The 23,534-nt window shown below is 41.8% G+C and overlaps 1 protein-coding gene across 2 annotated transcripts in view; it reads right to left on the bottom strand.

Annotated features, from left to right (window-relative positions):
- The window catches only part of LOC309718881 (uncharacterized protein), a 29,685-nt gene extending 6,717 nt beyond the window's left edge, over window positions 1-22,968 (bottom strand). The window contains exons 1-7 of one of the 2 annotated variants that reach the window (XM_082554490.1): window positions 22,718-22,968; window positions 20,604-20,697; window positions 17,316-18,650; window positions 17,137-17,221; window positions 13,028-16,228; window positions 11,653-11,778; window positions 1,034-1,149 (exon numbers count right to left, since the gene is read on the bottom strand). In XM_082554490.1, coding sequence (XP_082410616.1) covers window positions 1,034-1,149; window positions 11,653-11,778; window positions 13,028-16,228; window positions 17,137-17,221; window positions 17,316-18,649 — 4,862 coding nt within the window. In that variant the 5' untranslated portion in view covers window position 18,650; window positions 20,604-20,697; window positions 22,718-22,968. The remainder of the gene's footprint in view (window positions 1-1,033; window positions 1,150-11,652; window positions 11,779-13,027; window positions 16,229-17,136; window positions 17,222-17,315; window positions 18,651-20,603; window positions 20,698-22,717) is intronic. The other variant, XM_082554489.1, reaches the window with a different exon arrangement.
- Between the last annotated feature and the right edge of the window lie 566 nt (window positions 22,969-23,534).

Here is a 23,534-nt window from a genome sequence, read left to right as displayed (position 1 = left end):
CTTTATTTCGGTGCTTTTTTTTCCTGAGCTGTGATACACTTTAGATTCTAGCCAATCATTTTACGTTTCCGAGGATAGTAGGCGGGGCCAGGTACGTACGTTCTGTTAGAGCAGAGCTACAGATTAAAAATGTCCAAGGTGAAGCGGTCAAAAGTCTGGCTGTACTTCACAGCAAAATATGCAAACTCAGCAGCAACAAGTGCTTTAAGCTGATACTGTGATACTGTCAAAGGAGGTAACACCTCAAATCCGATGAAACACCTGGCGACGTATAGCGTTTTTTTTAAAAGCCCAGAAATGCGCCGTATTTGATAGCTTGCTGCGAGACCTCACACCGAGCACATCTACTGTGGGTGGGTTGCCTGTTATGCAACATCCTCCAAAAACACGAAGAGGAGAGTCCTGGCCCCTAGCCCTGCCAGTGTAGCAGAAATGATGACGGATGATGGTGGCAGCAGCAGCCGTTCTTCTCTGCGTGAGTAGCTAATTTACGTTGAGTAGGCTAACCACGTTATTACATTAATGCATGTAAGGTGAACTAGCAAACATCATCATAGCTACATGCGGCTGTCCTCTTGTTTGATGGCAGATACTCCCTTCACCCTGGCTAAAAAGGCTAAAATGACCAAAGAAAAAGTGGAAAACAGTTAAACATGAGAGGTTTTGGACAAAGTTTGTGTTTTTTCCATTGTTTAAGCACTGCTTCCAGCCAAGAGTGATACCATATATGCCCCATAGCTGCAGAAAAGGCTAACATTGTTATCTTTTTACAAAAAACAGCTGAACATGAGAGGTTTTTGGACCAATTTGTGTTCTCCATTCTTTAAACACCGGTTTGAGCACCGGCACCATTTCAAAAGTACCGATTTGGCACCGGTATCGGATAAAACCTAAACGATACCCATCCCTAGGCAGGAGTGTTGGCCAGCCCAACCCTGGCCTCTCTTCTAAGTTAGTTGTTTTGAAGTAGCCTAGACATTTTTAATTTACCTAGTTTAGTTGTATTTGCATGTCATTTTTATTGTATATTTACCTATCATCAGTGCGTAGTCCCGTCTCCCAGGTCCCATACTGACTGTCAGTCTCACGGACCGGTGTTTCTGAGCCCTTCACCTCCTCTTCACCACTGACACTTTGCTTCTGCTGTACCTAGGGGAAAAAACAGAAGAGCAATGAATGATGACAACCAGCTTGAGAGACATGAATAGCTAAAAATCAGTGGGGTGCAGTGAACAAGTCTTTAATATCTGTGGACCATTCAGATCCCTAATAGGAAGCCAAGCAACAAAACATTAATGAATGATAAAGTGTAATAGTAGCTAATTGACATCATAACTAAAATTACTTCTGAAGAGCACACAGTGTTGCTGATAGAGCAGCATGCTGCTGAGCTTGAGCAGCCACCAGTGGTAAGACGGGTAATGGAAGGTGAAGGGATGAGTTAATGGAGACAGAACCAGAGTGGGGACAGAGATGGTGGTGGGCGGCTGGGTGATCGAGTGTGTTTTTTCTGCCTACTGAACCATGCCTCTTTTAATGAGGCGGGCACAGAGGACATACTGTCTCAAACCCACACGGAGCTCACAGAGGCAGAAGAACTGATAAGCCTGGCCTATATAGAACAAAACAATAGAAAATCGTTCTGTCCTCAGATGTTGCCTAAGGGCTGGACAAAGAAATCTGATACACCTGGCTCTGTAATTGCCCAGGCCCCTTAACAGCGAGAGCAGCTCAGTAGTTGTGCTTATATGAGCACGGAGGGCAGATTAGAGCACTCGTACTTGAAGCTTTGTGAATGTTTTCTTTGTGTATATAAGAGCAGAGACGCAGGGGTGCTGCAAAACAGGTGTAAGAATGAGCACATGAGGAAGAGTGTGACTGTGTGAAATTCTGATTGAGGGAAAACAAAACAGCTGAAGAAAGTGTGAGAGTGAGGAAAAAACACAGGACATCATTCATCAGCGAAGCCCTTCCCAACAGGAAAAGTGAAAACAGCCAGAATGGCATTCAACAATACTCCCTGCATCTGAGAAAGCACTTGGTACTTCAGCATAACCTCTTCTCAAGGACTTACAGCACCAACACTTAACCTTAAAAACTGCATATCTGAGTCCTGAGTGACTCTGATACAGAAGCAAAGATAAAAAATGCACACACTGCCTGGGCAGAGCCAGTAAAATGTTTCACTTCTCTGGTCTACAACGATCATAATCCAGCATGTGAAGCTACAAATATGGAGATTCTGGAGTTTTGATTGTGAAAGCTTCCAGCTACACTTGCTGATATTATGTCATCTTTCAGTTTTACCCTCACATGTTGCTGTACACTGCTATCACTGCAGGCAAATAGGCCTTGTAAAGTTCTGGTGATAAAAATTCCAATCCAATGTGTACATGTGTGCTATTCAACCTAAACACGCCCAGAACACTCCCTCAGCAGATCAGTGCAGAGGACGAACACTGCCTTTGCTGGAACATGTTGTAGTGAGCAGTCTTTACACAGGTACTTATGGCAGGGTGCTCAAAGCAGAGGTTGTAAAGCTGTTTAGAGGCTCATTCATAATCTCTTAGCTTTTATTATTCAGTACAATAGCAGCTTTCAACCAGCCTTGGTAACTGAACTTTAGCTGGAGTCTTTCTGTGTCTTTTTCTGACTTAAATCTCCATCAATCAACAGACAGTGCCAGGTTAGACAGATGTACTGGTTAAACACCCAAAACAAACAATGCCACATATATAAAAAAAAGGAAAAAAAATATCCACTATGGCTGTTAATTACCTTTGCTGAATGAACACTCACAGGTGCAACCTTTGCAGTAATCGTGGAAAAGATGAAGGAAACCGACTGAACTGACAGGTCTAGCAGCTATAGCTCTCAGGAGGAAGGCTTTTCCTTAATAACATTAGCAATAGCCAACTTCCTCTGGACAGGAAGGGTGTGTCAGGGGAAACAACATAACAAAGCCCGGATGAATGGATGGATGAAGGAAAGAAAAGGCTGATCACTAAATATGTCTGACTGACAATCTGCGGAGGAAGGGGCTGGAGCAGGGCCTTGGAAACTTTTTGATAGTGCACCGGCTGCCGATTGCAGCAGTGACTGTTACGTCCTCAGCAGTTAACTGAAAGGCGAGTAGCTGCAGTGCTGTTTCTTGAAAAGGGAAGGGCTCTGTTACCTCATGGTCTGACATCAGGGGCAGAGATCTTTCGATATAGTCATTCTATTTACATAAACAGTGTCTAAGATACAAGCTTGTACCACAATTTGATGCTATCGAGGAATGTGTATGTGTATTTCAGGATGACTATCATTGTCCATCTTATATATGTCAGGGTAATAAAAGCCCTAAAAACACATTCAATCACACTTACAGCACTCACCGCTCCATTCTCATCTGCTTCAATCCCTCTGGCCTTGGTGGAGTGGGAAAATATGCCTGGCGGGCACTCATGTACACCCCAGCAATCAATATCAATATCCTAAAAGATATTCAAAACAACTGCTCCCGTGAGCACTAATCTCATGCCAGCAAATGGGCTTTAGCCGCATGTCAGAAGTTTTACATTACGAGAAACCCTACAAGGAAAACAGAACAGTGCTGTATATATTTTTCATTACACAAGTGTTGCATACAGACGAGGTCTCGCCGTCGTACAAAGCAGTTCGTAAGAACAGAGAGAAGAATGTAAGAAACCTGACTTGGCTTAAGATTTCAGCTCAGAGTGTGCTGAACCTGACTTAGAGGATTACTTTCAGTCTGGGGTTTGTTTTTCTGGTTTGCAAACAGGAAGATTGTTTGAGATCAAATGTGTTTCCCTTCAGCGTGTATACATGCTTACATCTTGTAAATTTCAGAAACTGCTACATACATGTTGAAAAATAAAGCAGAAGTGCCTAAAATTTGAGTTTCCTGAATAGGCCTTTGTGTCTGCCTCTTAAAGGGAATCCTCCCGTATATACAAAAAAAACAACCAACTTTCTTCCTTTGTGAAAAGTGTACTTGAAGTGTTAATGTACTTTTTTTAAAAAATATTTTCGCCCTTTCAAACTTTATTACTGCTTAAAGGTTGCATTATTACAGGTGTGGCTACTCTGAGTGACAGGTGGGTGCCAACAGATTCAGTTAGCACTGCTAGCTGTCTGCCAAGAGTCACCTGAGATGTTATGAGTCACTGAACTGGTTGTCTCAACCATGTTGGCTTTTTAGAGCTATTTTATTGCAGTCAATAAATAAAAAAATGTTGTTTATGAAGCAGTTAACTGCACCAACAGCCCACACAAGTGATTGAAGCGATTGAAATTCTGGCAGTAATTTCCATGTATCTATTACGGTGCAGTTCTTGCTTGACAGATAAAGGGTTTTAAGGACAGATGTTGTCTTAAAAATCCACTATTCTGATTATAAAAATAAATAAACTGGTCATACTCTATTGGTAACCAGCCTTAGTTAGTGGGTGATAACTCATTAGATGGTCACTTCAGGCTCCTAAACACCTACACGGGAAAGACCATAATGTCTAACATCAAGGCAAAGCAATGGGTGATGTGGTTACATTCAACTCTCCAATTACAGTCTGTGGTGGCCACATTCGTACCACTTTGGTATAAAACATACCATGTTTTCACAAATCACAATTTTAACTCAGAGCAGTTTATATTTACATAAAATCTGTTATAACAGAAATTGCATATCAGAGTACTTAGTCAGGGGATTTGGAAACCGATCATTTTGGGAAGTCATCTGAGATTACAAGTGACTTCTAGCTATGAGATGTCAGAGCAGAACCGTTTGTTTATACTACCACAGCTATTCTGAAAATCATGGAGCACTGATTCAACTCCTTATAATGACACCTGCAAAGAAATCACTCTCAAAATAGGAGAATGAAAAGTTTAAAAAAAATAAAAAAAATAAAACTTTACTTTCTGATTAACCAGTTGGCCGGTTTTCTGGATGAGTATATCAACAATAAACATTATATTGGTATCATTTCTGCTATTGATTTGAACTGGCAAAAATAAATGAATAGATCAAAACAACAATTACGTATAACTGTAATATGCAGCTCACACCTCAGACAACGGACCAAAAACGGGTCACAAACAGCAGAGACAGCTTGAATAGGGCACGAAACTAAAGCCTTGTGTCTAGATGTGCTAGTGGTAATGGCTTTTTCAACCGTCTTCAGTTTCTCTGTGCTCTGGGAGAAATGTGTAGTTCCAGTTTTCAAATCCACTGCCTCCTCTCATCAATTCAATAGCTTTCAATCATTAGGGATCATTTACTGTCATTCACTGAGTCAGTGGGAGCGGACGCCGGACGCTACTCCCACAGACCACAAAAACAGTTGCTGATGTGTAGAACTAACTTTAGACATGGTAACACAACTAATAGCAACACAGATCTCATGAAAACACCTCTTATCTTTAGGTGCTGTGACTCATGAGGTGTTGGACAGCAGTTGAGCAAACAGGCGTCGACATGAATATAGGAACAACTTCACTGCAAGGCACACGTCCCTCAGGGACTTTTAAATCTGTCCTTCACGCAGACCAGGTTACAAGGGACAGAAATTATGTACAAATAAATAAACAATTATAAAATATAGACATATTTTACAATTTCAGTGTTTATCAGCCCCTTTCTCAGTTCTTGTGTCTAATTATATCACTTGAAGAACAGGTAGCACAACGGATTTGCTAATCAAAGAGAGACAAACACTACGCTGTTCCAAAGAAAACAAGATGGAGATGAGAATAATCCACAAAAATCGACAGATGAGAAGCAGCAGGGCTGTGCATCAGGCAGCATGTGGTTAAGTTCTTCACATGTTTGGCTAGAGACCAAATACTTGATGAAGGAGCAGCAGTTAATACAGTGACATGGACATAGCTATGAAATGACTTGAATGCCACTTGTGCTTTATTTATCACCAACAGATGTAAAAGTAAAACTTATGAGTCACATTAGTGCCTCATCTCTAGATACACCGATTCACTGTTTGCAAAACCATCAGCGATGAAAGTTGGAATCAGTGCTTCCCTGCTATGTTTCTGTACTTAAAGTGTGTGTGTATGTGTGGCGTCTTACAGCAGTGGGGGTGTTGGGTGCCGTGCGTCTGCGTAAGGACAGGCGTTGCTGGCTGCGCAGAGAAAACCTGCGGAAGGACTCCCTGCTGCGGGAGGCCAGGGAGCGCAGGGAGTTGGTTCTCTTGAAGTCCCCAGTATCGTCCTCTCCCCTGCCTCCCCTCTCCGCCGAGGTGGACAAAAAGCTGAGTGCCCCGTGAAGGGAGCGACGCACATTTCCCACCCATCCTGACACCTGAGATTGAGCTACTGACAGCTTGCCCCCGAGATACTCCATCACAACCAACCAACGAGGGGACCTGCTGTGTCTGAACGGAGCCCGTGAGCTAAGCTGGGACTCTTGTTGTTGCAGCAGGAGCAGCAGCAGGGAATCATTAGAGTCTAGTTATGCTGGAGAGGTGGCAGTCCAGGGATGGTGGCCTATGTATTCAGTGACGCATGTTGCAGGGTCAGTACTGCAGCAGTGTATAAGGTGACAGAGAAAATGACAGAGCTCAGCAGGCTTAATGTAATGATGCTGCTGCTTACAGCACTGTAGCACAGATGATGTCTGAATGTTACAGGAGAGAAAATCTACCCAGTTTCTTTACTCAGTGTCCTTTCTGCAGTGCAGTCCCACTTTAGATGTCAGCACTCTTGTTTCAAGGCTCCAGGCTGTCGGCATTAAGTGGATTGTGAAGCTTTCTAATGTCTATTTCGATGCTTACAAGATATGTCTGCTGTGATATTCCTAGCACAACACCCAAGTGGGCATATAAAGGTTAGGAAAGGTCACCACTTAATATAAGTTTTACTGAAACACTGCTACACTGTCTTCCAACAGGTTCTCTAGCTTAAAGAACACAAATCACTACTAAAAATAATCAAGTACAAAAACAATGAGCACTAATGATAAAATCACCTCAATATACTCTGTTTGGCCAAACGTTCACTTATCTCAGTGCTCTGCGAGACCTCTGCCAATTCACCGGGTGAGAGCTTCTCTGTCCTCATGTGAGCCTAAATTATAGCCGACCTGACGCACACTCTCGCAGCTGGTGTTGAGCTTTTTCTCCCGAAACATGGCTCTGATTAAAAGTTGTTAAATCCACCCACCCTTCCAACAAGGCTACATCTTCATACTGCACACAACTATTGTATCTTCCGGCAAAAAGCTGCAAGCAGAAATGGTGCAGGGCAGCTGGTGGCAAAAAGAAAGCTGCTGTAGTCATTCGTATTCCATGAGGAAAACCAGAGGGCAACCAATGCACCGCCGCAAAGAGGAAACTGAAGAGAGAGCTGTGGTAGAGAGGTCAGATCCAGAGAAAGGAATTTTTTTTTCTTCCCTCCCCTCGCCTTTTTCTGCAGGTATGGGCAGGTAGGAGAAAATGCGTCAGCCAAGCTGCTCTCTATAGTGAGTGTTACAGGACTCACCGTCAAGGAGAAACTGGGTGGAGAGAGGGAGTGTGGGACAGAGCCAAAGACAGCGAGACAGAGAGCAAGAGCGAGGCAAAGAGAGGGAATGGGAGGTCCGTGATTCAGAACAGAGGGGGGAGAAGGGAGGGTGATATATGTTCTGCGGTGCTCTGTCGCTCCAGCTTGATTCAGCTGCAGGAAACATAAGTGGAGTGACACAGCCAGGACAGCAAGCATGCAGACAACATGTAGAAGGAAAGAAAAAATAGAGACGAGGTTGAGTGTGTGAGCAGAGAGAGAAAGCTGCAGAGAAAGTAAGGTTTGTGATACAATCAGACAGGAATGAGGACAAGTGTATGTATTACATTAAGAGAAAGCTATCAGTAGATAAATTGGACGGGCACAAAAGAGACGAGACAAAAGACAGGTGTGGCTCCAGGCAAGTGGGATTGCACTGTATGCACATCAACCAGTTTGTCTGCGCAACGTGGCCAAAACCACCAATCACAACAGGCAACTCAGTGTTTGTTTAAATCTCACCCAGAGTCGGAGTCATGCAAACACCACAACAGACAAGGAAAGAATAACACTTCCTGACACATGCTGCTCACTTCAGCCACCTTCTGCCAGTGAACTTGTACCTTAAATAAAGACATAGTGGGCCACTCTGACACACTTCAGAGACTTAACCTGGGAGCAAACTGAGGCAGAGGGGTTCCTAAAATCTGGATCTCTGTCCACATGTGCCCCCTACAGGTAATCTGATTAACAATTCTTTGAAGTGCTCTGCTAAAGATTTCAATAGCATAGAAACTCTCACATACCTTTCCCTTCCAATTTACTGCCACACACGAGTATTTCAACAAAAAAACCCTTTAACCTTCTATCTCCTTTAATACTTTATTAATATTTAGTCCTCACACCTTAATTACCATATCTTCAAAATTACATGTACACCTAAGGAAAATACTCAATACTGAGTACCATTTTCATTTTATCATTAGCTGTAGCCACTACCTGCTACCTAATGATAACAAGTGGCTAATCAAGCTGCTAACCCTTGATTAGCTGCTTGATAACAAGTGGCTAATCAAGTGTGGCTTAAGTAGAAGTACAGCTACTTCTACTAATAGTGTTAAAAATACTCTGGTGAAAGCACCAATTCAACTTTACTTAAGTAAGAGTGAAAAAGTACAAGCTCTGAAATATATTCGGTGTAAAAAGTAGCTCGCTTGTATTGTTTACAAGGCTTCTATGTATTATTTTTCCCTCTATTTATGTTCAAATCACTTTAATGTCGTGAGGACATGCAGTGACTTTCCCCTAAAGTAATGAGCCTGTTTTGAAAGTGTAAGGAGTAGAAAGTCAAAAGTTACGGATTAAAAAGCAAAACGTTGTCAGAAAAATAACAGACAACTTTTTTCAAGTACACATAGAGTCCTAAAAAATTCTACTTAAGTACTGTAACAAAGTATTTGCACTTTGTTATTTTCCACAATGCTAATAGTTAAGTTGTTTAAATATTAATAGTCAATATTCTCTTAATATTTAAGTAAAATTATAATATTTATAGTTTTTATCTATTTCTCCAAGATAAAGTATTACATTAAGTATTTTGGTGATACCAGCAAATTTATAATGAAAAGCACACAGTTTTAATATTTGAAGCTTCCTTGATTGATATTATTCAGACTATTAGTTTTAAAAGAAAGATTTAAAGACAAGGAAGTGATACAATAAAACATGAAACATCTAACAATCAACATATTATTGATGTCTTTTTGACCAAATATTCCTCATCGTAGTACTGAAAACGATCTGCTAGGAAGTGACTCATCTCTTCCCCTCTTCTGACCTCATCGGTCTTTACTCAGCCAGGAACCCAACCAGCAACAACAGGAAGAAGGTGAAATAGGATGCGGCTAATGTACATACAGTCTACTGTATATGATATGAACCAAGAGTTCCTACAGCCCTATACGAGAAGACGCGCACGGCTGATGGAGACACATTCAACATGAGTGGTGCTGTCACTTACCCAGAGGCAGTAAGGAGTGAGACAACATGACCACATGTACAACACAGCTCTCTGCCCGGTGCCCATCTCCGCTCTGCTGCACTCACCAGCCTCAGACCCTCACACTTAAACCAGTGATGTCACCACCCTACTATTACTTCATGTCTCTGAGTCTATGGTGAATACAATTTGAGGAAAGTAGTCATTTCAGATGTCCAGCAACGCCCACATATTTGGCTTTAAACACTATCTGTGATATTTTACATATGCTAAACATCTTAACTAGATTTAAGAATCTGCCTATGGGTTTTTTTTTATCATTACTAAATACTTTTTTTTTTAAAGTCATGCTCCTGCATATAAGCCTTAGTATTTGTGTTAATGATGCTCTGCTCATATTCTGATGCTGAATGTTGACATGTTGAATTCTTGCTACCTTGAATAAAATATCACTACTGAGTAGAAATATTGAATTTATTAACAAACAGAAAAAATGATCCAGAACTGAGCAATTGTGTAATTTTATCATTATCATTTCTTACTTTTGAGTAAGAAGAAAATGACAGAGCTTTTGATTTGATGCCGTTTTGTCTAAAGTGAAATTAAACTGGATGACAGTGAGTTTTAGAGCCAATAATGATGAATACATTGTTAGCTGGAGCCTTATTCCAGTGTAATATTCCGTTTTATTACTTTTGGAAAGCTTTATTTTTACACCAATTCACTGACAAAATGAGCAGCGACAGATGGCAAATATTCTCATTATTAGTTAGAAATCTGTATTAACACAAGCAGCAGGTTTGTGTAGTGTCTGTGGCCTACTGACAGAGACAAATGCATTCAGACTGTACGATTTTTTAGAACTATTTTTAACAATTTAAAAATCTAATCTAATTCAGCGGTTCTTCTACTATGTGTAAAGTTGTCTGAGCTAAAATGTAAATCTGTGCACTTTTTTATTTACATAGGGTCATTTGAAAAGCTTTTTTTTCAAACAAGCACTGGAAATGGCAACAAGGAGTAATTCAGATACCCAGAACACTTGACTCTTGCAAACTAAAACACAACCACTAGATGGTGGTAATGACCTTGACCTTTGTGGTGACTTAATCTGATCTCCCTGTGTAATGTTAAGGCACAACAGACTGTACTTCAACCTGAGCCTACAATTACAGTGTCAGTGACAAAGCGCAACCTGAACCCAACCCTGTATCGTTAATAAACACTGTCCACCCTTAAATGTAATAATAATATGAGTGTGCATGTAATTTGTAGAGTCGATAACATGCAGACACATTTGTTTACATGTTTAAAAATATAAAACCGAAATAACCACCTTGAAGTTGCTTCCACCAACCAGTCAAGCAGCAGCTTACATTGATGTCTGTCCACATTTCACCGCCAATCTTTTGAAATCAAAACATTTTGTCTTACTAGACATTTTTGTTAAATTTAGCATACAAATTAGGCAAAATTTCTAGAGTTATGGCCAAAAAGGTGTTTTATGAGGTCAAAGAGACCTTTGATCACCAAAAATCCCAATAAGTGCATCCCTGAAACTAAAAAAAATCTTTTGTTTTTGAACAAATCCCATCAAGTCTTCCAAGAAATATCAACTACATATACAGACAGCATTATCACTCCCAGCAAAAGCTATTCCATTCACAGTGGTATAAAAACAGAGGTGAACTACAAGTTTATAACCAAATATAACTTCTAACCAATCAAAATCAAGTAGCAAGGTTACACAAATACCTGCAGAACACATAATCATTACATGCCATTTCACTTCACAGGTTTCTCTGAGCCCTGCTGTCAGGTTTCTGATAAATCAGCAGTGAAAATCTTTACTTAATCATTTGTCTGATCCAAACCTGACGTACAGGCCTGAGAAGGTGTTTGAGCACCACTTCCCTAGAATGTAATGTGGGATGGGCAGAGGTGAGTCTAGGACGTCCATGCTTTCAACATTAGTCACTAGCTCTTTACTATGTGAGGCCAGCAGCATTTTCATGTCAAGTGAGCAAGCTGCATTCCAATACAGTCTTCAGTGCATGAGGCACCGCATACTACGCTCTCTGTTTCCACAGAGCTGAGTGAAAACAGTCATTTGTAATAAAATGGTGCAGAAAATGAGCAGCAGCCTGACTCACCCTGCTCTGCAGGTCCTGCTCTCTGTGGGCGCTGCGACTCCTCATCCTGGAAGGGCTTCCATCCACGGCACTACCTGCAGGAACCGATCGTCGTGACACACTCCGAGACCGCAATCTGTTCAACTCCTGAGCAGCATAGAGGACCCAAAGTGAACACCGCGATCCAACTGCATCACCTCATAACAGTAAAAAGCTGCTCATTGTCATGCTGGAAGCTGGACAGAATAAAGTGAACTTCAGTCCACTCACGTTTAAACACTGCTTAGGTGTCAGTTTGTTACTTTCTTGTGAAGTGTGACTGTAATTTGGCCACGTTTTTGTAAGGAGTGTGGCTAACTGGAACTAACAACAAATTGATTTTTGTTTCTAAAACCAAAACATGTTATGGTTTATAATGTAATAATTAGCATGCATGGCCATGTCTACATCATTATGATCTAGACATGGCCTGAGGAATCAGCTTTTTTGCTTTAACCCATTCTTGTGAACACAGTATCTCAGGAGCACCTAAAATATGGGACTCAAGAAATGCAAGTGATAATAATTCAGTGGTGAAAGGTTAAATGTTGCCCCCACAGTCACAAATACCTTTTGTCACAAACACCTAATGCGTTTAACTTTAATTACTTCAAAGTCTTCACTACATGTATTATACGAGTCTGAACAGACACAGATACACTGCAATCTAACTGGATGCAAGAGGCATCTTACTACATTATAGTTGTAAATACTTTATATCAAATCTAAGTACTCCTTAGATATCTTGCAGACATGAGGATAATACTAAGGAATCATGAAAGAGAAGCAGCAGTGCTGAATCAATATTCCTTTTTTCACTTGAATTTCATTTGCATTTTTCTTGATGGTGACACAGCCTGTTGTAGTTATTAAGAAGCAAGAATTAGACTAATTTAGCCACTACGTCACTTAGCTCGACTACAATATGGCAACTCAGCTGGAGCCTCTTTTCTCCAACCAATTTAATCAGGGAATGATGGCACACAAATTAATGCACGCTAAAAATAAAACAATATTAAAAAGAATTTTGCGTATGCTTTTGCTTTCGGAACTTGGTGAGCTTTTAAAATGACAGGGTGAAGAATATATGATACCACCTACATCATGAGAAGCTATATTTATGTTTTAGATGGTTTGTACGTCTACAAGAACAGATTGTTCTGTAAGATATCACAAAATGACCTGTATTTTCACAAGACTGCATGTCTCTGTGTGATAATCTGACTCCATCTGCACTGACAAACTAAGAAAATGACAACCTGATTTCTACAATAATCACAAAATAAAGTGTGGTAGAAAGGGGGGCGGGTAGTTCATTGGCACCTCTGGAACTGATCAATTGATTTATGTCACTCACCTTGGACCCCTGTGATCTCCTCTGGCCCTGTGCTTCTCCCCTGATCTTCTGTGGCTGTAGCTCTCTGGGCAACCAGATCTGCTCTGCAGGAGTGATGGTGGGGAGTCCACCTGGGGAGTTCACACTTTTAACCTCTGAACCAGGAAAAGGGCCCAAAGGGGGTGGCTCATCCAGGAAAGCAGACCAAGGCCTTTGTTGAGTTGGGATGCGTTCCCCATGATCGAGAAGGAGCTGTTCTGGACTGTGTTTGTTGGCGTGTTTTCTAGATTCAGCCTTAGGCTGGTCCACAGACATCTCAACTGACCGCAGCTCCCAGGGGTCCTGAGGAGGCGTTGTCCATACTGGGTTTGAGAAACCTACTGAAGTCTGTGATGGTATCTTCCAGCTAACATCACTTTCAGATGTAGGCTGTAATTTACCCCCAAAGTCAGCATTTAGTCCCTGCATTCCCAATGAAGGAAACAAGTCATTATTAGAGGAGAGCTGAGCTTGAGATGTAAAGGAGTCTATGTCAAGAATGTTAGGCTTGTAAGGCTCCTTCCAGCGGGTTGCAGCATCGCTGCGCTGAGAAGTAGACTTAGACACTGGTTCATTTCTGAGCACAGAGTCCAGATCAAGAATTTTGGGTTTCAGACGTGATGGCTCCAAGTTTAGCCTCTCTTGCTCCTCTTTTTTCTGCTTATCTTTTAGTCGCTGTCTCTCTGCTTCTTGTTGCTTGGCTATGACTCGCATCCGTTCTGCTTCCTCCCTTTCCATCTTTTCCCTCAGTCTGTGTTTCTCAAACTCCGCAATTTGTTGTCTTTCCCTCGCTGCCTGCTTTTGCTTTTCAAATTCCAGGAGCTGTAATCTCTCAAGCTCTTTAAGTCTCTCTACATCCTCCTTCCTCTTCCTTTCCTTCTCCAGTTCCTGTTGTCTCAGCTTCTGGGTTTCTAATTCCTGTCTCTCAATGTCTAGTTGCCTCTGTTTCTCAAGCTCCTGAAATTGTTGTCTTTCCCTCGCTGCCTGCTTTTGCTTTTCAAATTCCAAGAGCTGTAATCTCTCAAGCTCTTTAAGTCTCTCTACATCCTCCTTCCTCTTCCTTTCCTTCTCCAGTTCCTGTTGTCTCAGCTTCTGGTTTTCTAATTTCTGTCGCTCAATGTCTAGTTGCCTCAGTTTTTCAAGCTCCTGAAGTTGTTGTCTCTCCCTCTCTGCCTGTTTTTGTTTTTCAAACTCCAGGAGCTGTAATCTTTCCAGCTCTTTAAGTCTCTCTACATCCTCCTTCCTTTCCTTCTCCAGTTCCTGTTGTCTCAGCTTCTGGTTTTCTAATTTCTGTCGCTCAATGTCTAGTTGCCTCAGTTTTTCGAGCTCCTGAAGTTGTTGTCTCTCCCTCTCTGCCTGTTTTTGTTTTTCAAACTCCAAGAGCTGTAATCTTTCCAGCTCTTTGAGTCTCTCTACATCCTCCTTCCTCTTCCTTTCCTTCTCCAGTTCCTGTTGCTCATTGTCTAGCTGTCTCTGTATCTCCCTTTCTAAATCTTGTTGTCGCCGTTTCTCCAGCTCCCTCTGTATCTCTTTCTGACGCTCCTTCTCCATCTCCTTTTCTCTTTCCCGCTCTTTTTCAAGCTCTTTTATTCTTAACATTTCTTGCTCTAATGCGATCTGTCTCATCTTGTCTGCCTCTTCTTTTTCCTTTTTTTCTTTTAGCTGCTGCATTTCCTTTTCTTTCTGCTTCTGTCTTTGAAGCTCTAAGAGCTGCAGTCGCTCTAACTGTTTTAGCCGCTCTTCCTCCTTTTGTTTTTGCTGTTCCTTTTCACGCTGTCTCTCCTTTTGTCTCTCTAGTTCTTGCCTTTTTTCTTTCTCAAGTTTCCTTTGCTTCTCTCTTTCAAGTCTCTGTTTCTCCTCTAATTCTTGTGCTTTCTCAAGCGCAATCTGTTTCTGCCTTTCCAGGACACGTTGTTTCTCCTCAAATTCTTGTTTCTCCTTTTCAAATGACTTACATCTTTGCCTTTCAAATTCTCTTTGCATCTCCCACTCTTTCATTCGTGTAAATTCTAAATGTGCTTGTTTCTCCATTTCCAGCTGTGTCTGTTTTTCACCTTCAATTTCTTTTATCTTAGTCCTGTGCCTTTCTTTCTCCTTCCTTTGCTCCCTTTTCTTTTCAGCTTCTAGCCTTTCCTCTTTACTCTGTCCATCTGAGGCTAAACTGCTCTCCCTGGGTGACTTGTGGCTTCTTATCATCAAATCTTTAACTTGCTCTTGCGATGGAGTTGTTTTTCCAAAAGGATCATCGTTTAAAGACGGGCTCCCCCTTACTGGAAGACTCTTCCCTTGAGGGCCACTAAGGAGAGAAATCCCTAAGAAGTCATCAAAGGGGCTAGTCATGTCCCCAGTGTTTGTCCCTGCACCCCCAAGAGAAACTGGCTCCTGTATTTGTCCGGTTAAAGCAAAGTAGGTTGCCTTGGGTTTTGCCATTTCGTCTGCCTGCAGCATCTTCAAGCGTTTAGGTGCTGCAGACACTTCTTCTTGTTCTGCCACTCTTTGTCTCTCCTTGTCTTTATCTAAAGCCACTTGTCCTTCCCTTTGTGATTCCTTTAGCATCCCTGTCTCCATATCTACGTCTTGGTCGAGACCTGTAGTGGTCCACTTCTGTAAGGCTCCTATCCTCAGATATCGTGGCTGTGTTTGAGGCATCAAAGGTGCCAAAGGTGGCTGTTCTTGTGCAGGACTGGTCCATTCTGGAAGAGGCCTGCTCCCTTCTGAGCGTCTGGAACGGAGGGTCATGGCTTTATCCTCCCACTGAGCTGATGGGACGCTCACACTCACTGCCCGACTCTTTTCGACAGCCTGCACTGTGTCAAAGGCATGTAATACGGGTTGAAAACATGATGGCGATAAAGGCTGGCTGTAGTTAGCGGTGACTGAAGCCCCGTTATATTCAGTAACTGTTCTATCGAATGGAGACGTGCTGCTGAGCAAATCCTTGGCCGTGTCAACAGATGAGCCATCATCCATCAACACCACGCTGTGCCTCTCCACGACATTATCAAACAAGGATGCTCGCACCGTTTGGACTCCACTGCCTGCACCAATTTCCTTGGAAACAGCAACAAACGTCTGTCCTGCTTCAGGCCCTTCAGGCGTGGAGACCTTTTTGAGCTGCTCTTGGGAATCTTTTAAATCCAAAAATGTCTTCTGGTCACTGGGAGTGATAGCTGATTCTTCAGCCTGGGAAAATTAAGAGATATACTGAGAATTCTTAAGTTCATGCTCACAACTTACTGCCTAGTTATGGAACTGATAAGCTATTACAGAATTTCTTTCAGCTGGAATCTTCTGAAGGAACTAAAAGCTTTTTTAAAAAGTTATGAATTTAGGTACCATTTACTGCTATAAAACCATAAGCCAGAATAAATGGGACTTGGCAATGGAACATTCAACAGTACAGCACACAGAGGAGTTCGAGAGAACAATTGGCAGGGCACAAACAGCATCCTCTTCTACGTAGGGCTCATTGGGTGTGGTGCAGAGGTGGTAATCAAAGTCTCTCAGCATTGACCTTTCCTATTTGATCTCTTCTTTGTGTGTTTCATAACTGGCAGTCACTGGGGATGTTTAATGTATCAGCAGTATTAGGTTTCACAGCTTTGCATGTCTATGGCAGCAATTCATTTTACTGTAATGTCCTATTTCTTTGAAAGAAATTTCCTCATGAATGCAGAGGCGCTTTGGTCCACTGGAAATGCAAGTGCTTTTCAACAGGTAAATAAAGATGAATTTCCCAGTCGTGTATACAGTTATAGAGTACCTATAGCTCTAAAGCGTGAGTTGAATTTGTGTCTCCCTACTTCACTTCTAGTTTAAACTGCGTCAGAGGCTTCACCTCTATTTGCACACTGCTCATTCTCCTGTGCTTCTTTTGTATTTTCCGTCTTTATGTTATATTGCATGGGTTTCAATCAAACAGGAAATGGTAACAAACACACTAAAATCAAACTCTGCTGAGCAACACCATATGAAAAACTTTCCAAGCACCACACGGTGACACAGTTTCTCATTGTTACCCTCATTTGCCTGTTAAACACAGACCGAGCCCAACAGAAACCAGTTCCTACAAAGCTCACGCCCTCTCTTACCCTCTTCTGAGGATCTTTGCTGATGTAATGACGGTCCTCTGCCTCAGTGAGGGAAACAGGGTCAGGTGACCTCTCGGCTGAAAACCTATTGAACGTACATCACACAAGACAAAAGCCATGCATGACAGTGGAACACAGAACAAAAAGCAAAGCACATGGACAGTATGAGCAGCTCTTACCTTTTGGTTAGGTCAAGGGGCAAGGGACGGGGCTTCAGTGCTGGTTTAAGGACAGGGCTCTGAGTCGGTGTTGTATCCTCTGTCAGCTGCTTGATGAGCTGTTTAACACCAACTGCTGGTTCACCTTCAGGGGTTGGCTGCAATGGAGAACGAAGATCTGAACCATGGCCGTTGGCAGCTACCCCAGGAGAAGACGGCAAATCGAGCAAAAGACTTATTCGCGACTTGACGCTAACCCTGCGCTTGTCTTCATCGGTCTCTTTTGCAGCCATTTCTTCTTTGTTTTTGTTGCTTTGGTCTGAGAGGATAGGATTACAGACATCATCAGTACTTTGTGGTGTGGTACTCGTAAAGGTTTTATCTTCCTCTTTGCTTTGTGGTAGTGCTTTTCCCTCTGGAGTGTTGTCTACTGTATTTCCTTCAGGAAATTTCCGGTGCAGTGAAAGACCAATAGACCCAAATTTGGAAGTGAGATCAGCTGAAAGGGGTCGTCTCCCAGCCGAGCGAGGAGCAGGAACCGGGGTCTCCGTCTTCGTTGTACTGCCGGGGAAAATGGCTGATACAGGTCTGGGCTTGGAGCCTCTAGGATGTGGTCGCAGAGGCACAGATGTTTCAGGCTGAGCCTTTTCTTTTCCTTCATTTTCTTCCCCTGCATCAAGAAGAAAGCCCATGGACTTTGCTCTAGTAAGGGAGGTTCCAACTTTACCTTGTGCATTGTGGCCTTTTTCGTCTTCTTTTTTAGTGGTTCCAGACCACTCTGCTGCTGGTAGTTTTTTAAAGCTCTTTGAGTAGGCCAAGCTTGATGTTGAGGGTTTCTGCCTCTGTGCTGGCACAGGAGGAGGGGTGGGTCTGCTAGGGCCTCCAGTGTCATGTGGAGGAGCTGGTTTAAATGGCTGGGCTACTAGCTTTGTTGTCTGTCCAGTGTTCAACTTAGTGGGTGATCGAAAGGAGGTAGAGGCAGGACGGTTGGGGTTGGTTAAAAGTGGTCTGGGTTTGCTGCTGGAAACCGGCTGCTGTGGTTTTGGATTGCTTGGAAGCTCTGGTTTGTATCCAGCAAGGCGAGTGGACTCAGGTCTGGGTTTAGTTTGAGGCTTTGGGGCAAGTATGGGCTTAATTGTAGGATTTTTCTCCACAGAAAAAGGTTTGGGAGTAAGTCGCGGCTTGGCGCTTGGGGCAGGCTTGTTTGGTTCAGCTGCGATGAGCTGCGGCTGATTGGCAGACGGGATGTCAATGAGGCTCTTATTGCTGGAGTCTGTCAGGGGAGTCAGGTGATGTCGTCCTCCTGCCACTGTCCTTCCTACCTCCGTAGTCTGAACCTCCACCTGAGCAGCCATCCTGTTGAACAACACCTTTTGTTAAGCATAAAGATAAAATACCCCATCAGAGAGAAAATAAAAAATAATATTACTTACTGAGATCCTCAACAAAAAAGTACCTGCACAAAATCTAAAAATGTAAGGATTTAAACAATCCCCTAATCTAGCCGTTACTATAAACTTGGGAGTGCCTGATATTCCATCACAAGTTTATTGTTCAAAAGTCTTGAGCCATCTTTATTTAAAATTTTCTATGAAAACAATTGAAGTCATTTATTGAAATGTAAAAAAAAAAACAACAACAAAAAAAAAAAAAAAAACACAGGCAGAAGTCTCTCAAGCTTTCTTGTAATTTCTTATAAATCTTCAGAAACAGTTCTCCAGGTTTCTTGAAGGACATTCAAAGCTCGTCTTTGGATTTTGGCTGCATTTTGTTCTGTTCTCTATCGAGAGGATTTGACACTGCTTCAATAATGTTGAAGTCTGGGCTCTGGGGAGGCCAATGCATGACTGATAGAAAAACCCAAAGTAGAACACTATCCATGTAAGGTGTAAGCGCAGAAGCGGTGTGTTTGGGATCACTATCATGTTGAAAATCAGGTTTGTTGTCAAGTTGTCTGACATGTGAAGACACAAAACTGGTTCATATGAGTTACAGGCAGCTTTTGTTACTCTTAAATGATTCATAGGTCAGTGCTGATGCAAAAAAAAAAAAAAAAATTGAGGAAATCATTCTTTGGAAAATACAAAGCACTAGACTGAAAATTAGTGAAAAAGCAGCCAAAGTCCAAAGAAGAACTTTGAAATACCTTCAACAAAAACTACTGCTTTAAAAAAAATAAAAAAATAAAGTCTAACTCATTGCAAGCAAAATCTAAAGAACTGATGAGTGGCTCAAGACTTTTGCACAGTAATGTATATTATTTTGCCAAAGGTTATTGATTGTTAGGTTAAAGCAGGACATATTTAGTGCTAAAAAAGAGCGGACACCAATAAAAGGTGAGTGTTTGTCTTGTACATTTACACGACACAGGTCATTTAATAATGGCTTAGCACACAGCAGCACAGGTGGGACTAATAACATCAACTTTGATTATGATGCATTGAACATTCACGCTTCCATGAGCCCAAAAGCAGTATCACTGTGCCTGTGCTTTTTCTGCAGTGACATATGAAAATGCCTGATGTGAAAAAAGCAGCAGCCGTGTCAGAGAAAAGTTACAACATATTTCCAATGGCTATTTAAATGTATTTTATTGTATTTTAAGACACGTTAAACATTAGTTTATCTACTTAATGTTTTGATTTAAATGTTTTAATGTTACTTGTACTTAAAACCTGTAACCTGCACAATTGTTGCCTTTGTTTGACCTGTTGGTCGACTCTAACAACTGACATTAACGTTATCTCCTTGGCTGTCGTTATCAGTGCAATCAAACTAGCTTGTAAAATGTGTGTGACTAAGTTGAGATACTGGTGTAGTGGTGATCAGGACTGCATACTTTTCATGTGGCAACTGACACAAGGAGGAACCGGACAACTGTACAATGTCATTGTTTTTTGCTTCAGGTTTTAACACACGCACATCATTCTTAGGCAGTAAATGGGAGATTCCAGTGCAAACTCACACCAGACCACCATCCATCAAACATTCAGCTCCACCCCTAATGAACTTCTGCATGTCTATTTTGAAATGCTTATTCAGTCAAAAGGAGGTTTAGTGATAAATATGAGATGACTAAAGATCGACTTACTAATCTCTGACACAATATGCTGGTAAACAGCTTTATCTGTTGTTATAAAGCAATAATGAAGATAGAAAAGAGCACAAAGGCCCTTTAAGAAACTCCTTCTCCACATCTGATAATGCTTTCCACGTGTTGTGCTGAGTTACTCTGCTATGCAGAAACTGAATTTTCTTTTTATATAAATAATGGCACGCTTGATCAAAATCCTGAATATAATATCCTACCTGACCAGATGTCAACCGTCTGCTGTAGAGCTCGAGCTTCTCTTGTAACCGAGTCGTGATGTCATATCACACGGGAGGAAGGAGTCGAAGGAGCCTAAGAGATACACACTTTGCGTCATCAAAGCAGACAGGCTGTTCACTAGTTAAGACTGTCGTGCTGAAGGCTACGGTAGAGAAATCACAGCAGGGATACAACAGGGCGGTCCAAATGCGTTGCTGTGGTGTTCTCACGCCTTCAAAAAGCAGCAAATAGATGATATGTTTTCACTGACACAGACTTCAGTAAACACAGGCACACCCATATATATTTAGTGCACAACAAAGGTCATCGACTCTGCTCTCGTATATGCTTGTTATTTCCTGTTCTTACATTTGCATTATGTCCTCGATCAGTACAAGCACGCCATCGCCAATGCAGTCCTCACACTACTGCATCTAAATGCCTTCAATCAGCAAATGTTGGAAGTATAAACATTGCTGTTTGGTGTCCTTTTCTGTGCCAGTCACGTCTTTACGTGATCAAGAGTGATCAAGATGGCGCCGAGTATGGCAGCCTCGTCGCGAGCTCCCCCAAGCAACGGCTTTCTTCTGTGTTTAATTTTACTTTTCCTTTATTTTTTCACGAGCAGCACTTGTCTCCTTGTGTACGACCGACAAACCTTACTGGACATAATCCCAGAGGAACCCACCCGAGGGATTAATAAAGTTCTATCTTATCTTATCTTATCTTTACATGATCGCCCCTGTCGTTGTGCTTCTTATCAAGCACATCAGCTGATAAGCTCCAAATACTCAGTGGGCAAGTCCATGATTCATAAAAGAAAAAGAAAAAAATATATACAAACATAAAAACTGGACAGACAAGGAAGCAGAGCCACGAAGGCTTGCGCTTGACTAACAGAGACTGTTGAAAATGCTGAAAACGTGAACTTTAGATAGTGGCAGGAAACACCTTCGCTGAGATGGAATGCCAAACATCCACTGTGATGGTGGGACGAGCAGCACAGCGGAGATTAAGGAGCCGTCTGCCTTATATAGGCTTAGACACACCACCGAGTATCCTACGCCGACTCATTACTGCAAGCCTCACATAACAATTGAAAAGAGCATTTCTTCAAGCCGAAGATGTTAAATAGTCAACTTTGAAGAGATCCTGCGAATGTTAGAGACATATTTCAGAGTATACGTGCAGGACAGTAGGGCACAGGGCATGGAGGCATTTTGTTTTGTTTTAGCCCTGACTCACTTACTGTCTTTAACTTTTTAAAGACAATGAGTCAATAACCCGGCTAAGCCAGTTATGCAGAGGAAATTTCCTTATGCAGACAACAGAACAACTAAAAGAAGATGAGCATTAACGCAATTTAGTTCTCACCTATGGTAAAGTCACATAAAATATACATCACAATCCACAGGCTTTCACTGGACTTTAACAGTGAAATATGCGATACTGTTCTCTAAGAAAACTTTAGACTGAGTTTAGCCTGGCTGTAATATTTTGCTGTATTATTATGGACATAATGTAGTAGGCTCAGGTTTTTAGGTGATCTTGACATTTAAAAGTAACTTACAACAGTGAAGCAGGTAACCACAGTTTTATATCACAGTAAACCATAACCCAGATTTAATGTGGACCTACTGGATGCTACAGAAAACCAAGCATCCCAACCACTTACACACACACACAATGATACAACTAAATCTAAACAACAATGCTAATAAATGAGCTTTCTAAGTTTTGTAGTTTTCCATCTCAGCAACAAGTGTTAATGCTTCCTCATGTCGTGTCTGCTCACCTAAATTACCTCGACAGTGCCCGGTCCAGTTTACCGACAGATAAGAGTTGGCTTGCTCCCAACAGCAGGGAGGCACATTTAACGTACAGAAGGAGAACGGGGAAAAAAACAGAAGTGTGCAGACGTGTTGAACGAGCGTGTTGCATTCAGCTGTTTGGGAATTCCCACAGACTTCAAACAAGAGGGAAGACAAACGCTTAAGCAGCTCGCTGGCTAGCAACCGTAAGCTAACAACTCAAGAAGCTGGACTCACAAAATGGAAACACTGTCTGAACCTGTCTTTCGCTGCCTGTTTGATCCCAACTGCAGAAAACTTACCAAACCATAAAGTCAGCTTTCCCTCCACGCTTGTCGAAACAACTTCTAACACAGTGTATCCCGCCAACTTAAGGGAAAAATTACGAGTCGTGACAGTTGGTTAGCAGAGCAGCTAACTTAGCTGGTTTACTTAGCTAGCCAACTGGCTGGCTGGCTATCCCGTCTCAGGTTGCAGTATTGTTGACAGGGATAGACTACACAGGCAACTAGCCGCCTGAGTACTTTCCGCACAATCCAGCTCCACATAGCACTTCCGGCTATTGCTTTCAAAATAAAGTGCAACTAAAACATAAAATAGGATTTTGCTACATAAACTTGTGTCGTTCCAGTAAGAGACAATGACAGTTTGTGCATACAGTATACAAACACTAAGGAATCATTTTTGCTATATAGCACAACTCATCAGGTGTAACGCATACACACACACACACACATATATATGCATTACTTAAACTTCCGGGATGAATGTGGATAACTTAACTGGATACGAACCTGAGTATAGGATGTGCTCGGGAAAATATTATTCCATCCCAACTTTATGGCATTAATTACCCGTTCCCATGTTTAAAAGCACAAACCATCAGTTTGTTTGTTTTAAAAAGCTGACTGGTTATTTTCTGTTTGAATGGCGACACCTATTTGAATAAAGAAATCTGCATAATTCATGAACTTCAGATGCATTATGCATTTATTTGATCTCAGACTATTCTTAACCAAGCTTTGACTGCAGTCAGTATACAAAAACTTAAATTTTATTACACAGATCAGGTGGACTAAGACTGCCCTCTTGTGGAGAAAAAAGGTGCTGCGTTAATAA

The sequence above is a fragment of the Aulonocara stuartgranti genome (assembly GCF_965226115.1).
Source record: "Aulonocara stuartgranti genome assembly, chromosome: 12".
NCBI classification, from domain to species: Eukaryota; Metazoa; Chordata; class Actinopteri; order Cichliformes; family Cichlidae; genus Aulonocara; species Aulonocara stuartgranti.
The sequence above is the reverse complement of the archived record's forward strand: the minus strand, read 5'-3'. Positions and strand labels throughout refer to the sequence as shown.